A 17,538-nucleotide genomic window follows, 5' to 3' on the forward strand; every position below is an offset into this window, starting at 1 on the left:
CGCTCCGTGGTTCCTCGTTCATGTTTACAATAAATTATTTCAATTCGTTTTTCGCGCAAGCCCAAATTCAGTAGCTGTCGGTGCGCTAATAAAATTTCTCGACTTCCAGGATAAGCGCTCCGTGGTTCCTCGTTCATGTTTACAACAAATTATTTCAATTCGTTTTTCGCGCAAGCCCAAATTCAGTAGCTGTCGGTGCGCTAATAAAATTTCTCGACTTCCAGGATAAGCGCTCCGTGGTTCCTCGTTCATGTTTACAATAAATTATTTCAATTCGTTTTTTCGCGCAAGCCCAAATTCAGTAGCTGTCGGTGCGCTAATAAAATTTCTCGACTTCCAGGATAAGCGCTCCGTGGTTCCTCGTTCATGTTTACAATAAATCATTTCAATTCGTTTTTCGCGCAATCCCAAATTCAGCAGCTGTCCGTGCGCTAATAAAATTTCTCGACTTCCAGGATAAGCGCTCCGTGGTTCCTCGTTCATGTTTACAATAAATTATTTCAATTCGTTTTTCGCGCAAGCCCAAATTCAGTAGCTGTCGGTGCGCTATTAAAATTTCTATAACGTTACAATCTTCTCATAATCTTTTTGGTAAAATATGTCGATAAAAAAATTATATCAAACCTTACACATTATTTTTGATTTGTTCTCACGCTGAAAATGTTTATTAGTATTCGAGGCATAACTCGAGGTGGTTGGCGGTTTCCGTTGGAGGTAGTTAGGGGTGGTTGCGGGTAATCTCGGTGATTCAGGAGGAGGGGGACGAGGATTTGTGCTCGGTGAGTAAAACACTTTCATAATATTTCATGGCAATTGTAATTATATTTTATCTGAAATATTTCAAACTTGTCACGTTTACAATAAATTATTTGAATTCATCTTCCGTGCAAGCACATATTTAGTAGCTGTGAATAATCTTATACAATTTTATTATATTATTAATTAATTATTTAATCAATTACTCAATTATAATATTCCTTACACAATATTTTCGATGTGTTCTTATACTGAAAATATTTATTACTATTCAAGGTATAACCTGAGGTGGTTGAAGGTGGTCGGAGGTGGACGAGGAGGAGGACGAGGAGGACGAGGATTTGTACTGGGTGAGTGAAACACTTTTATAATATTTGATGGCAATTGTAATTATATTTCATCTGAAATATTACAAACTTGTCGCGTTTACAATAAATTATTTCAATTTATTTTTCGTGCAAGCACATATTCAGTAGCTATGAATAATCTTGTACAATTTATTATATTATTAATTAATTGATTAATTACATAAATCCTTACACAATATTTTTGATGTGTTCCTATACTAAAAATATTCGTTACTATTCCAGGTATTACCCGAGGTGGTCGGAGGTGGACGAGGAGGAGGACGAGCCTGGACGAGGAGGAGGACCAGGGTGGACGAGGAGGAGGACGAGGTGGACGAGGAGTAGGCGGGGTGGGTCGTGGGAGAGGACCTCTCCTCTCCTCAGAGGAGGGGAGGGGGAGGGGCAGGGGAAGGGGGAGAGGCGGGGCGGGGAGGGGGAAGGGACGGGAAGGGAAGGGGAGGGTGGTGGGGCGGGGGCGTGGGCGGGGGGGGCGGGCGGGGGGGGGGGGGGGGGGGGGGGGGGGGGGGGGGGGGGGGGAGGGAAGGCGGGAGGGGATGGAGGGCGGGCGCGGGGGGGGGGGTGTACTGCTCTATTAACTCTAACGGGCTCGCATCGACATCCGTCCTCCACTCTCTCCCTCCCTCCCGCTTTCCCTCCCTCCCTCCCTCCCTCCCTCCCCCCCCCCCCCCTCCCACCCGCCCTCCCTCCCTCCCCCCTCCCGCCCCCGCCCCGACACCCACCCCTTCCCTTCCCTTCCCTTCCCATCCCGTCCCCTTCCCCCCTCCCCCGCCCACCGCTCCCCGTTCCCTGCCCCTCCCTCTCCCCTCCTCTGAGGAGAGGAGAGGTCCTCTCCCACGACCCACTCCGCCTCCTCCTTGTCCACCTCGTCCTCCTCCTCGTCCACCTGGTCCTCCTCCTCGTCCACCTCCGACCACCTCGGGTAATACCTGGAATAGTAACGAATATTTTTATTATAGGAACACATCAAAAATATTGTGTAAGGATTTATGTAATTAATCAATTAATTAATAATGTAATAAATTGTACAAGATTATTCATAGCTACTGAATATGTGCTTGCACGAAAAATGAATTGAAATAATTTATTGTAAACGCGACAAGTTTGTAATATTTCAGATGAAATATAATTACAATTGCCATCAAATATTATAAAAGTGTTTTACTCACCCAGCACAAATCCTCGTCCTCCTCGTCCTCCTCCTCGTCCACCTCCGACCACCTTCAACCACCTCAGCTTATACCTTGAGTAGTAATAAATATTTTCAGTATAAGAACACATCGAAAATATTGTGTAAGGATTAATATAATCCAGTAATTGATTAAATAAATAATTAATAATATAATAAATTGTATAAGATTATTCATAGCTACTAAATATGTGCTTGCACGAAAGATGAATTGAAATAATTTATTGTAAACGTGACAAGTTTGAAATATTTCAGATAAAATATAATTACAATTGCCATGAAATATTATAAAAGGGTTTTACTCACCGAGCACAAATCCTCGTCCCCCTCCTCCTGAATCACCGAGATTACCCGCAACCACCCCTAACTACCTCCAACGGTAACCGCCAACCACCTCGAGTTATGCCTCGAATACTAATAAACATTTTCAGCGTGAGAACAAATCAAAAATAATGTGTAAGGTTTGATATAATTTTTTTATCGACATATCTTACCAAAAAGATTATGAGACGATTGTAAAGTTACAGAAATTTCATCAGCGCACCGACAGGTAACGAATTTGGGGTTGCGCGAAAAACGAATTGAAATAATTTATTGTATACATGAACGAGGAACCACGGAGCGCTTATCCTGGAAGTCGAGAAATTTTATTAGCGCACGGACAGCTGCTGAATTTGGGATTGCGCGAAAAACGAATTGAAATGATTTATTGTATACATGAACCAGGAACCACGGAGCGCTTATTCTGGAAGTCGAGAAATTTTATTAGCGCACGGACAGCTGCTGAATTTGGGCTTGCGCGAAAAACGAATTGAAATAATTTATTGTAAACATGAACGAGGAACCACGGAGCGCTTATCCTGGAAGTCGAGAAATTTTATTAGCGCACGGACAGCTGCTGAATTTGGGATTGCGCGAAAAACAAATTGAAATAATTTATTGTAAACATGAATGAGGAACCACGGAGCGCTTATCCTGGAGATCGAGAAATTTTATTAGCGCACCGACAGCTACAGAATTTGGGTTTGCGCGAAAAACGAATTGAAATAATTTATTGTATACATGAACGAGGAACCACGGAGCGCTTATCCTGGAAGTCGAGAAATTTTATTAGCGCACGGACAGCTGCTGAATTTGGGCTTGCGCGAAAAACGAATTGAAATAATTTATAGTAAACATGAACGAGGAACCACGGAGCGCTTATCCTGGAAGTCGAGAAATTTTATTAGCGCACCGACAGCTACTGAATTTGGGCTTGCGCGAAAAACGAATTGAAATAATTTATTGTAAACATGAACGAGGAACCACGGAGCGCTTATCCTGGAGATCGAGAAATTTTATTAGCGCACCGACAGCTACAGAATTTGGGTTTGCGCGAAAAACGAATTGAAATAATTTATTGTAAACATGAACGGGGAACCACGGAGCGCTTATCCTGGAAGTCGAGTTTCACCGCGTAGCGGACCCGAAGCGCGGGATCCGGGAGGTTGAGAACCCGGTACTCGAAATTTGTGGAGCGCGACTGTCAACCGTCCGCTCTACTGCGCGGTTGTTACCAGACTGAGGAACTCGGCTAGCCGATTTTAGATTGGTGACGTCACTTTCCGAACATCCGAAAATTCAAACTTTGGTTTCGAACTGTAATACTAGGTATGATGATGTATGATGTACGATGTATGATGTATGCTGTATGATGATATGATATGATGTGTAATGCTTTTAGTTTTCACGTTTCATGCAAGAAATACACACTTCATCTCTCCTGCCGATTCCAGACTCAAGCGGCCAGGCCCTTCGATGGTCAGCCGTTGACTGAAGATATATCCTCCCGTTAACGGGTCAGCTGATAACGCTGCCGTTCTGCGACAGTTGGATGATGAAAAATTTTGCTCGTATCTTCCAAATGTGTGTTAAAATACACTCGAAGTGTTAAGAAGCTTCGTTCTTTCTCTCCCTATCACCTTTTTAGGTCTTTAAATCACTACGCAGCGTTAAATACTGTCTCATATACGAAGCATCCATTTCATCTCGTTCAAAATTAGCGCATCCGTGATGTATTACAGTTACTCCGAATTTTTTTTCATCCGAATACTTTTCGAAGAATAAATTCTGGTCCCCCACCCAACGCAGATACTTTACTTGCGACCAGTTAAAACAGCGTTTCGATTCTATGCCTATGAAAATTCAAGATCGAGAGAGCAAATGAAAAGTTATTGGAATAATTATGAATACTAATGTTATGGAATACATCGAGCGCGCGTCGAATAGAATCCCATTTCGAAATGAATAATTCTTCTCTTTTCATATCATAGCTAATCCAGTAATATAGGTAAATAGGATGGTTGGAGGTGTTCGAAAATGGTAGGACATTTCATAAGTTAAAGTCGACGATGATCCGGTGCATCAATTTTATCGTTACAGATTTTCGTTTCCCATGAGGCATAGAGTATTGAACAACGATAATGCAGTCCTTAAAATTCATCATTTATCTCTGTCCGGAAAGCTAATTCGCAAGGCGTGGTATTCTAGATATGTCAAAACTAAGCTAGCGGCACGTGTTTGCATTGTTAGAAAAATACCCGTACTCTACATACACTGTTTCTAATCTTTTGCTACATTTGGTTTAATCCCCATGCTTCCACAGCACGAATAGTCGGAAATGTCTTTGATTATCCATAATAAAATAAAAGAAGTAACAAAGCTTAAGTTTATTGTTAAAGCTCTAATGAATACATCAAACTGCGGTCGAATCAATTCTTTTATTATTAGCACATGACCTCTGTATATTTGATAAATTATTCCTAAATACATTGAAACATATGTATTTATAATGAAATATCATGCAATTGGCTGTGTAAACTATAAACTATAATTTCTATCGAATAGCTGCTTTTATGTCAACAGGGCTTTGAGACTCAGTTCAGTTCGCCCTCCTCCTCGTCCACCTCCGACCACCTCCAACAATCGCCAACCACCTCGAACAACCACCGATAACCACCTCGGGTTGTACCTGGAATAGCAATAAATATTTTCAGCATAAGAACACATGAAAAACATTACGTAAGGATTCATATAATTAATTAAGTGATTGACAATATTAATAATTTCATCAGCGCATTCATAGCTACCGAATTTGTGCTTGCGCGGAAAATGAATTGAAACAATTTGTTGTAAACGTGACAAGTCTGTAATATTTTAGATGAAATATAATTACAATTGTCATCAAATATTATAAAAATATTTTACTCACCGAGCACAAATCCTCGTCCTTGTCGTCCAACTCGTTCTCCTTGTCTTCCTCGTCCTCCTCCTCGTTCACCTCCGACCACCTCCAACCACCTCCAATCACCTCGGGTTATACCTGAAATAGCAATAAATATTTTCAGTATAAGAAAACATCGAAAACAATCCGTAAGGAATAATATAATCAATTAAGTAATTAACAATATTATTAATCCCATTAGCGCATTCACAGCTACCGAATTTGTGCTCGCGCGAAAAATGAATTGAAATGATTTATTGTAAACGTAACAAGCTTCAAAAAATTTCAGATAAAATATAATTACAATAGCCATTAAATATTATAAAAATGTTTCACTCACTGAGCAGAAATCCTCGTCCTCTTCCTCCTTATCCACCACATGTCCCTGAAGTCGAGTTTCATTAGGTAGTGGACTTGGAGCGCAGAAGCTACGGAGCGCTTGTCCTGGAAGTTGAGTTTTACCAGGTAGTGGACCTTGAGCTCAGAAACTTCGGAGCACTTCTTCCTGAAATTGAGTTTCACTAGGTAGCGGACCTGGTGCGCAGAAACCACGGAGCGTTCGTCCTGGAAGTCGAGTTTCACCAGGTAGTGATCCTGGAGCGCAGGAACCACGCAGCGTTCGTCCTGGAAGTCGAGTTTTACTAGGTAGCGGACCTGGAGCGCACGAAATACTGAGCGCTTTTCCCTGAATCAAGTTTCCCCAGGTAGCATACCTGAAGCGCAGGACACACGGAGCGCTTGACCTGCAAGTCTAGTTCCTGCAGGTAGTGGGCCTGGACAGCCAGAACTACGGAGCACTTGTCCTGGAAGTCAAGTTCCTGCTGGTAGTGGACCTTGAGCGCAGAAACTACGGAGCGCTTTTCCTGGATGTCGAGTTTTACCAGGAAGCGGACCCGGAGCGCAGCATCCAGGAGGTAGAGAACCCGGCACTCGAAATCTGCGGAGCGCGATTCTCATCCGCCCGCTCTACTGCGCGGTTGTTCCCAGACTGAGGAATTCAACTAGCTGATTTTAGATCGATGACGTCAAGAGAAAAAAATTTTGGGTGACGTCACTTTCTGAACATCCGACATCCAATCTTTGGTTTCGAACTTTAATGCTACGTATGATATGATGATGTATGATGTGATGTATGTATATATGATAAGATGTATAATGATTTTAATATTCGCATTTCAGACAAGAAATACGCACTTAATCTTTCCTGCCGATTCCAGACTCAAGCGGCTAGGCCCTATGATGGTCAGCCGTTGACTAAAGATATATTCTTCAGCTAACGGGTCAGCTAATATCGCTGTCGTTCTGCGACAGTTGGATGATAAAAATTTTTGCTCGTACCTTTCAAATGTGTTCAAATACATTCGAAGTTTTAACAAGCTTCGTTCTATCTCTCCCTATCAAAAAAAAAATAAATAAAAATCGACGCCAATCACCTTTTTAGGTCTTTAAATCAGAACACTGCGTTAAATACTGTCTCAAATACGGACCATCCGTTTCATCTCGATCAAAATTAGCGCATCCGTGATGTATTACAGTTACTCTGAATTTTTCTGAATACGAACACTTTTCGAAAAACAATTCTGCTTCTCTACTGAACGTAGATACTTCATTTGCGACTAGCTCAAACAGTGTTTCGATTCTATGCCTACGAAAATTCGAGATCGAGAGAGCAAATGAAAAGTCGCTGGAATAATTATGAATAATAATATTATAGATCACACGGTGGTGCAGGGGGACGAAGAGGACGAAGGTGGTCGGAGGTATTCGGTAATGGTAGGGGGTGGTAGGATCTGTTAGGTGGCGGTTGGCGGAGTTAGGGGGCGGTCGGCGGCGCTACGAGGCGGCACGGGGTGGTACGAGGTGGACGGAGATGGTTGGTGGTGTTTGGCGTCGGTCGTAGGTGGCATAAGGTGGAAGTCTGCACCACGAGGATGCTGGAGGGGACAGGAAGTGCTAGGTTGAGGTTGGAAGTGCTCGACGGCGGTCGAGGAGGATCAAGACGACGAGTACGAAGAAGAGCGGCCCGGCGCGGGCGGCGCGGCGGATGATGATGATGGCGTCGAGGTGGCCGAGGAGGATGATGAAGGGCGGAGGTGTCAGCAGGTGGTTGGCGGCGGTTGGTGGTGCTCGGCGATTGTTGCGGCGGTCGACGGTGGACGCGGTTTCGCGTCTTCCGACGGGGATGATCAAGCTGATTGACACTTCTCAGTCGCAGTCGATAAGTAGTCTCACGTACTTACCTTGTACCGACTCAATCTCAAGCTTCCATACCGACACTACTGTGGCTGCGACGAATGTCGGTGCGAGCCCGTCGGGCAGAGTCGATAGAGCAGAATCCTCCAACGCCCGCAGGCCCACCCGGGCCTACTTGTCCGCCGAAAACTGGTCACAAAAAGTTACTCAGGGCTATCCGTCCATATATTCTCCAGCGAACGGCGCAAAGGAGATAAGATTATTGACGATAGCACCGAGAGCTAATATCGGAACGCAGCCCTCAATACAAGGTGGTGTGAATAATGGAATGGATTGTGCTACAGTATCGTACAAGGCCATATGAGTATTATTACTCAGATGAGGATCAGATCATTTATATACAAATTCATCTAGATCAGGTAAAAATGGGTTCTTACTCCCTAGTAGACCATACGTCGGTACGAGGGACCGACAGCGGATTTCACTGCTTCCCAACTTCTCTGTCGGTACAGTAAAGCGCCTCGGCCTAAGCGGTCAAAAAAGTATGGCAGATGCCCTAACCGCCCGACATTGAACTAAGTCCAGTGACGCAATAGCTGGTAAATAAGAGGGTTTTAACCTATGTTCGATCTGTCAGACCAATGTGTGTCACAGGCGGTGAATTTTTCGTGGATCGTAAGTACATTGCGTCTCCATAAATGTGTGATTACAATCTGTAAAAAGAATAGTGAACTATCAACTGACGATTAGAATTTTATGAAAAAAAAAACTTGGCCGTGAAATCGAAAAAATAATTAATCTGCGGCAACAGTGCCCTAGTACATAATCCTTCTGAGCTAGTATTGTTGATATTTGTGATTTTATTTATGATTGCGACAAACACGAGTCTTTTTTTATAGGTGTATACATCGTCAGTCGTACTGCAGCCCTTCTCAACGTCACATACAAACGTAAGTAAGTATTTCATACACACTAACAAGTCATTGCGAAAATATTATTTAGTAATTCGTTTTCTTTGTTTACGTTATTCTTCTGACGTATCATGGAGCTTTGCTCACGCACAGTGGATGAAATCCAACGGGCCATCACTCGGCAACAACAGGAAACTTATGACGATGAGGAATCGCATGGGGTAGTGGGTAATTTACAAGAGCAGGCTGCATTCGACAACGCCAAAGAAGTGAATGATCCTGACGATTCTGACTTCGTTATGCAAGATAACGCGGAAGCAGATCCCGATATAAATGAGGCAGATATGCAGAAGCGCACAGTACTAACGCCTAGAAAAAGAGCACAAGTAGATAGACAGAGTACATCTATTTGAACGCCAGCCATGACTTGGTCGAAACCAGCACCTGAACTTCGGGGCAGGCATTTCGGTGAGCAGAACTGGCTTACTTGCTATACGCAAGAAGCTCGAGGCGCCGCAAAGGATGTTTTTTCCATGATAGAAGCTTGGTCATTACTATTTATTGACGGCATGCTTGCATTGATTATAAAGCATACGAATGAATCAATACTGCGTTGGATTGTGAAAATGACGATTGAAGCGCAACAAGGTAGAGAATTCGTCAAGCATATGTATTATGATGAAACAAATATGGCAGAAATGAAAGCTTTTATTGGTCTCAATATTATGGAGGCATTTATGGAGTATTAATGACCGCCGTACATTCTTTGTGGGAGTCTGAGTCAATGTCCTTGTTCACCGCAGATATTACACTCCATATGAGCACGTAATTATCGATGAGCAGCTACTCTCTTTCCGTGGAAAATGTCCGTTTAGAATCTACATGAAGAGTGAACCTGCCAAATATGGCTTGAAGATTCTTATGATAATCGATAGTAAAACCTATTACATGTTCATCACGATACCATATGTCGGAAAAACCGTAGGTCGAGAGAGTGTCCCTTCATATCATGTCAAACTTCTAATCGAGCCGATACATGGAAGTAAGCGCAATGTTACTTGTGACAACTGGTTTATGTTAGAACCTCTAGTAGAAATAATGATTGAAGAGCCTAGTGGATCCTAAAATCCGTGATATTAGGGTGATATTCACGTAATCGCTCAAATTCCACTCAACTCATTGGTGTAGTTGTAAAATTTTTCCACCACGGTTTTACTAAAATTACCCTCGGAAAATCGACTCTGGTATCATCAAAATATCATTATTTTAATTCACTGGCGATCTCCTATTTTCCCTAACTTTATATAAATTTTTCATGTGTACGTTACGTCCGTGGACGTCGTTTACTCCCGAGCGGTGAGGAATAAACTGGTTCGACTTCGCTTTTACGTCCGGGGACAACCGGAAGTTGGGATAAGGGTTGAATAACCGTTTGGATGTTTGAGATATCAACTATATATTTGGTTGAATAATTTGTGGTATAGTTTAAACGGAGTGTGTAGTTCACAATATCGGTAAGAAAAACTATACGTGAGGTTGTTGAGTGTCGAAATAGAATTTATCGTACCAAATGTTGGAATGGTAATGAATCTGAGCTAAAGAGGAGTAGACGTAAGGTGCGCAAAATGGTGGGGAATAGAATTAGCAGAGTTGGCAAAAAGCGAGTGGCGTGAGCCAAAATGGAAATAGGAGGACGGGAATGAGATGATAAGGCTATTGTAAGGATCGTGGGAGAGTGACGAGATGAGGGAGACATGTGGCGATATGCCGGACGTAACATACAAATCTTTATGATACAATTCATACAGTATTGTTGGAATTAGTTCTTTGACTAAATTTTTTGTGTTAAAAATTTTGAATAACAGTTCTTTTTTTCTTTCGTCTTGAAACATCAGCAGTTTCTAATTAGAATAAATTGCTTTTTTCTAAGATACAATTTTTTGAAAAATTACAAATATTTTGGATATTTTATGAAAACAATTTCCGAGTGTCCGTTTTTTCTCTCCACTAAATTCCCCCTCCCCTGACCCTCCCCTTGTTGAGCACGCCAGCTGTCCAACAAAAATTTGCGATATGTATCTTTTGTAAGATCAATTTTTGCCAGCATTCATTGCGGATCGCCAAATTATTGTGCACACGGTAAGTTCTCGGGCCACTTCTCCGGGCGGAGTTACAGCAAAAATCCGCGTCTCAGTGCAAAAAAAAAAAAAAAAACATAACAAAACAATAACTCGTATTACGGTGTCGATGACACATTAAAAGCGTGTCATAAAATTAAAGCTTTTATCGGAAAATTCTACTTGCAACTTGAGTGGCTAACGAAACTGTTTAGGATTACCGGTAAAGTTTGCACTGCGATAAATCGCGCCAACGTTAATCTTTATTGTGCAGGTAATGATATAACCATTAGCGAACTGAGCGTCGGTGATATTAATTATAAATTATTCCCGTTTTACACACCGCGTGTACTGAAAATTTACACTCGTAGTTTGGTTGACCACTAAGATATACTTGTTCGTCTAAACCATAAATTAAAAAAATCATAGAAGGAATATTTAAACGCATATCTTGGATCCGTCGAATTCAACGTGATGTAATAAACAGATACGATTGGCCGTTAAAAATGCTCTACCATTCGAACAGTTTGCGTCGAATTTACGACGTGTGGTGATCTAAAATCTGCACCTTGTACTTTTTCCTCTTACAATTAGATGTAGTCACCGGATGCTTACGCAAGGGTCGTTTTCTTCGTACCAACTTCTTTCCCAGAGACTTTTTTCTTCGGGATCTCGAAACGCCTCTGGGTCTCCACAAACGTCCTTCTCGACGGTCCACAGTTCTCCTGTTTCTTACCTTATTAGCGGTAGAGATGCTTGACCTGAAAACTTCGAGGCTGAATAACAAGAAGGTGAAATAAATGGAATGTACACGGGGTTTAATCCCATCTAGATCGTATTAATTTTGATATATAGGTATAATATGCAGAATACCACGATTGTTCACCTTTACAAAGCCCCTTCGCTTGCAAAATAATAATCAGCGGAAAGCCCAGGGGATGTAATACAGACTTCGCCTGTATAAGAAAAAAAGAAGTTTTTCCACATTTTGTTAACAGCATTTACGGTTGAGAATCTGTGAGCAACGCATTACCATTGTAAATTTTTTTTATGAAACTAAAAACGAACAGTGCAGAATAAATAACATGATATGTTTAAATATATTATATATTTCGTCATAATATCGATCGATCAGATACAATAATACATTTTTGGACCTGTATAATTAGGTAAACATACAGAGGTATACAACGCAATCAATTGGACATAATTGCATTATACATTATAAATACTAATAATAAACGTCATAGTTTGTTCTGAAGACTTTCGGTTAGTTGAATACAGTGTTTATTTTATTTGTTTATTTTTCGGAGATGAGAATTAGGTACGTAAGATAATTTACCGATAACTTTAAGCGCGAATACCTCAAGCTGCTGTTACACGTATGAAATTACAAGTGTAGAGAGGTGAGTCCTTCGGGTCTTTGGAATGTTCAACGCGTTTATAATTGACGCACCTCCGCTACAATCTTTCTTTCCAATTCTTTTAAATACATGTACTGGAAGATCACGCGTTACGAAAATCGCACGTACAATGTTTGTAGGAATCGCATACAACGTCTCTCTCGCTCTCTCTTGCCTTCTCTTAATTCTTCTCTCTTCCTCCCTCAGTATTTCGGCGTGTGCATGTGTGCAGTAACAGCTTTAATACGATGCTCATCAATGATAACTCGAAGATAACGCGATAGCGACGTTAGAAGTGAGGATGAAAGTATCTTGCTTTTTGATTTGTGCGAGAGAAGAAAATAAAAAATACATACCTACATGTATGTGTGTATAAATAAAAGATTGCTTCAAGAGATAAATTCGGTAAAAACGTAACATCTTCACTACGGTGACAACACTTGTGAACTAAAAACTTGAAACTGGCGAGAAAGTAGTCGAAAAAACAGTTGTAGTTGTAATTAATTATAACTCGGAAAGTTCGAATTGTTGCGTATTTTTAAAAATCGGGATTTTCCATAATCATTATACCGAATCAAAGGTAAAATCAATTTGTCGCTGGTATCGAGTATCGCAGTTGAATCGTGTTACAGGTCTGAAATTAAACGTGTAGTAAGAATGGATATAACCTGGACTATCTAATTTTATGGGTATAATGTATACACATAAACATCCAATATACATAATTTTCAATATAAAAGCTGGAGGATAAACGTTGGATGCGGAGAGTTGGAATAATTACGACTTGACACAAATCAGCGGGTTGTTATTTTAACTCATAAATCAATATATCCGACAAACAAAACAGTAAAACCTGTCAAAATTAATCGAATAGCCAGATCGTTGACTTACTGCATCCTATATCTTCGAACTGTCATTCTTTACTACATTTCTTCAGTTACTGCAGAAGCGAAGATACCGCAGGCCTTAGATTTTTTAAGAATTTTCACCGTGAAATGGGGGATATTTTATGCCTATTACTGAAAATCAGCGTGGCCAGTATGACAGTCACAGTTTTGGTCCTAGATTAAATATATATAAATTATACATATGTATATGTATATTTTTTTTTTTTTATTTTTTTTTTTTCATGGAAATTGACATGTTAACCGGGATGCGCTTGCTAAGAACATCGTTTACATTTATTATATAACTTACTTTTATATACATATTATTATATAACTCGATCATTGGATATATTTATAATTGGCGGGTTATACAAATGTACTTTTGTTGTTTGAGAAGAATAATTAAACGAGTAAATAAATAAATAAATAAATAAATAAGACGGGGAAAAATGTAGGTGATGGCAACAAACACGTCGAATGAGGATAATCGATATTTTCTTTACATACCTATATAATATATCTACGCACATTGTTATCTAGGGATGAAATTATTTGGTGCATTGGGTGAAACGTGAAAGAAAAACAAATAAAATAAAACGCAAATAAACAATAAATCGTAAGCAATTTTTTGAGAATAATTACTGTTCCTCTCACTCGCTTGCGTCGCATCTGCAGGTATTATTTTACGCCCGTGTACAAGCTCTAATTCTCCCACGGTAAAACGGGGGGTGTACAATTTCAAATTTTACCCTGGATCCCATTTACGTGAATAATTCAACGTGAACGAATCCGGGCGAACACCGAACACCGAATACTGTTTATATTATTATTCGTGATTCATTTCAACGCCGCGGCATAACAACGGGTATATTATAACTCCTGCAGCGCGATCGAGTTTCGTTTCCTCGAGCTTGCAAATCATTTTTTCGCGAGATGTTCGCAAGTCGTTATCGCGTTGTAAGGAATCCTCGCCTGGTGATCATGACCATTCGAGAATTTATTATACCTTGAATTACGAGGAGTCGAATAAGAACCGAAATATGATTCGTTTCGTTTTCTGTTCTGATATATGTTCATACTTATACTCGTATGCTTGACAACAGTTACACCTGCCCCTTAAAATTCATACCTCGACTGCACATCGATATTTAACGAGCTGTAAAAATCTTCCTTCCGCAGGAATTTGAGAACGAAATGTGAGCGAAAGTCAAAACGGAAAGTAAGAACAAAAATCGATTCTTTTATCGTAAGTGGTTATATCCTGTGATACATTTTCAGTTCTATGCTTCGAACGGCGTATTTAACGTAAGATTTCTTTGTGCTTTTTCCGGCTGCTGCTGCCGCTGCTGCATTTCCAGTCGAAGTAGCACGAAAATTTTCCATGTCCTAAAACGCAATTCGCGTTCGTATAATTTCAGCTAGGAATTACCCTTGTCATTTTTCGCCTTGTCAAATCCATCGATCAGCGTCTCGATGATGAATTTAATCGTCAGCTTGTATATGTTCTCCACGTTTTCCGTGTATCGGTCCTCCAGGGTTCTTCTAACTGCCTCTAAAAACGGTGCCTCGATTTTCTGCAACAAAGTCACACCATTCTTCAAATTTAACACATGTCGCAATAATTATACGGAGTTACAATATACGCGAAGAACGATGAAACGAGAGCTCGTATTGTATCATATTTTTTTTTTCTATCACCAGGAAAAATCATTATCATGCGAATAAAGGTGTAGGATTTCCGAAATTCGTGTTATATATTCTATCCATCGTCGGAGATAATTGACGACAGTAACAGTACCCACTTCGAATTGAATAGATGATCACATTTCAGCCAAATATAGACTGGCTTGTACAACGTGTTTGTTAATTCCAAGTCGAACGTTGGTCTGACAATGGAATTTTGTAAATCCTTGCAAGAGTTGCAAATTAGAGTGAAAAAATTCTGTTTCAAGAATTGTGAAAAAGTATCGTAAACAAGTATTTTGTCCGTTTGTACAGCGGTGGCTTCTTTTTCGAAAACAGTAGCACTTAAAATCGGTAAAGATATATATATTTTTTTTATTTATATATTCTGTTCGGTGAGGAATACTGGGGCAATTTTTTCCCTCCTGCTGTGTATTCATCCCGCCGTAAAGATGACCCTTTTTCCGCTCAAACCTGAAACCGAGAGCCGGGAAACGCGTCCCTGCAGTACACTGAAATATCTATTTCCATTTCGGTAAAGAGAGAAAGAGAGCAAGATAGAGTTTTGTCGCGAGTCGAGGCGCCGGTCCAAAGCATCCGACTTGGGTCGATAAAATGCCCCTTTGACATAATATACGCGTATGTCAGCCAACAGCCGCAGGAATTTCGCATGATATCGCGTGTACCTTGCGTGTCTGCGTATAAATGACACGAAGGATAAAGCTGCGGGTGCAGGCCTCGCGTTAACGTAATTTTCCATCCGTCAACGATCGAGAAGTTGGCGTCAATGCACCGACGAAGGTTTCAAATATCGAGAGAATCGTGTATCGGAAAGGTATACAGAAAATCCGCATACCCTTAAGGACGTGCAAGATGTACAGTTGGGTGGAAAAAGCGTGTTGGAAGAAAAATGTTATCTTTCAATTCGTGTATAAATTCGTAAAAAATTCTCCGTATATGGTTTGAGTTAGACTTAGGGAAATAATACGGTATTTACTGCTAAATCACATGTTGAAGTCAACTGTAAATTATGTCTATTCTACATATCTGATTTTTCTCATACCAATTTACGAGCTGAGGGAAAAATTCGACCGAGCTGATTAGTCGTGTATTCATTTTATTTACGATATCGGCCACCTAAATTGGACAAATTATGTCGATTCTTCGGTAAAAAATAGTAGAATAATTTGATTTCTCTGACGTTGTTAATAGCACAGTGCTTAGAGTTCAGTTCCCATGTTTAAACATGTATAATATTTCTGGATCACTGGAACTTTTCTAATTATATTTGATTTGATGGTATTTAGTTACACTTGTTAAGGGGATATATAAAATGAAATGGCTAAAGACGCGGGTGAAGTTCAGGAATTCATATCCCCGCTATCAATCATTTAATAATTTCATTGGTGTTTGTTTTATTCAGTCTCCAAATTAGAAGTGAATTGGTTGAACCGTTTCGTGATATCACGAGCAAAACGGAACAGATCACCTAACAAGATGGTCGACGTTACTGTCATTAACAATGGTTCTTATCAATTGATTTTAATGAAGAAGATATGTAAATTATTTGAATAAAAAAAAAATCCCATTCTAATCGAATCATTGATCGTCGAGATATAAGTTTTTAACGTACCTCTACTCTTCCCCTCGAACCTTGTTCAGTCATGTTTTTGTTTCGACACATTTTTGAGTAGACTGTACGTCGCATGCATCCTTAGGAAGAGAATTGAAGCCACTGCGCCATAATTTCCTACCTGTCAAGTATATGTGTAGCCTGTATCGCGAAAACCGTGTGTAGATATATTGTGGCTACGTCGACGTGGCTTTTCGCACGGTTATGTATAATATACTGTTTTGCGAGAGTGCAGCGAGGCACTTGGGAAATGAAAACATGGAACTATTGCGACAGCAGATCGAAGAACATCGTACTCGAATCACGTTTTTGCACGTCAAAAACAACCGCGACCTCTCGAGGAAACGTTCCATTGTTTCCGGTATCTTGATTTATGCGAATTATCATTTGTGTTAAACGAAACCGCGGTTTTCACAGAATTTTCAGAAAAATTATCGGTTAATGTGAAAGTATACGCGAAGCAATTGCATTTTCGCATCACAGGCTGTAGATCGAAAAATTAGAGTATCGCAATTTTTCAATTTCTTCCTATCTAAATTTGAATTCCTTTTTTTCAACCTTCATGATTGAAAAATGATGGTCTTTCACGTGCTTAAGCTTTCATTAAATGTCTAGAGCAATTTACAAAATGGAGAATATTTCACGTGAGTCGATAATTAGGATTGGTTTAAAAAAAAAAAAGTTGAGAACTGTCCGAGTTAGTTTGCAAGTTTTATTTTTGAGGGGATTTAGCTCTGATTGTTAAACATTCACAAAGTCAATTTTATTTAAAAAAATGAACGACATAACGTTATAAAACCCATGGTAAGACTGACAATATTTTGAATTACGTCGACGAGAATTTTTTATCCAATACAAGTGTTCTAACGGTCGCGCGTAACAACGTCTTGGACGCTAATACCAACAGGGACTAACAACCTGCGTCGTTCACATTCAAACTAGAAATTATTAAATAGAGAAAAATCATTATACACGCGCGTTAAACTCTTTCACAAGCTCACATAATAATTTATGCAGGACGGCCAGCGCCACACAGTATCTTGAAAGTCATTCGAATCGAAAGCTTCTAGAATTAAATTTACATGGTAATCGTGCGGGGAGAATCGTCGACGATTACGTTTTTTCCATATTTGGCACAC

At 40.3% G+C, this 17,538-nt stretch overlaps 2 protein-coding genes and 2 long non-coding RNA genes across 9 annotated transcripts in view; 1 reads left to right on the forward strand and 3 right to left on the reverse strand.

The window, feature by feature from the left end:
- The window catches only part of LOC124222161 (fasciculation and elongation protein zeta-2-like), a 91,863-nt gene extending 89,857 nt beyond the window's left edge, over positions 1-2,006 (reverse strand). Inside the window, exon 1 of the mRNA XM_069137163.1 lies at positions 1,987-2,006. The gene's annotated coding sequence lies outside the window, so the exon portion shown is untranslated. The remainder of the gene's footprint in view (positions 1-1,986) is intronic.
- A 3,189-nt stretch (positions 2,007-5,195) lies between these two features.
- Positions 5,196-6,558, reverse strand: LOC124222316 (uncharacterized). Its single transcript, XR_011177455.1, has 4 exons — positions 6,286-6,558; positions 5,913-6,196; positions 5,561-5,671; positions 5,196-5,320 (listed from the first exon to the last, which is right to left on the reverse strand). It is a non-coding gene; the product is annotated as an uncharacterized lncRNA (long non-coding RNA).
- Positions 6,559-8,329: 1,771 nt separating this feature from the next.
- Positions 8,330-12,635, forward strand: LOC124222477 (uncharacterized). Of its 2 annotated transcripts, XR_011177531.1 has the most exons (4): positions 8,330-8,440; positions 8,665-8,719; positions 8,768-11,584; positions 11,649-12,635. It is a non-coding gene; the product is annotated as an uncharacterized lncRNA (long non-coding RNA). The 2 variants fall into 2 exon arrangements; XR_006884013.2 differs by having other exon boundaries at positions 8,768-12,635.
- Positions 11,911-17,538, reverse strand: part of LOC124222474 (neuroglobin) — a 33,554-nt gene continuing 27,926 nt past the window's right edge. For all 5 annotated transcript variants that reach the window (XM_046633482.2, XM_046633481.2, XM_046633483.2 and 2 more), the window contains one exon: positions 11,911-14,657. In XM_046633482.2, coding sequence (XP_046489438.1) covers positions 14,502-14,657 — 156 coding nt within the window. In that variant the 3' untranslated portion in view covers positions 11,911-14,501. The remainder of the gene's footprint in view (positions 14,658-17,538) is intronic.

This window comes from Neodiprion pinetum, chromosome 6 (genome assembly GCF_021155775.2).
Source record: "Neodiprion pinetum isolate iyNeoPine1 chromosome 6, iyNeoPine1.2, whole genome shotgun sequence".
In the NCBI taxonomy this organism is placed as follows: domain Eukaryota; kingdom Metazoa; phylum Arthropoda; class Insecta; order Hymenoptera; family Diprionidae; genus Neodiprion; species Neodiprion pinetum.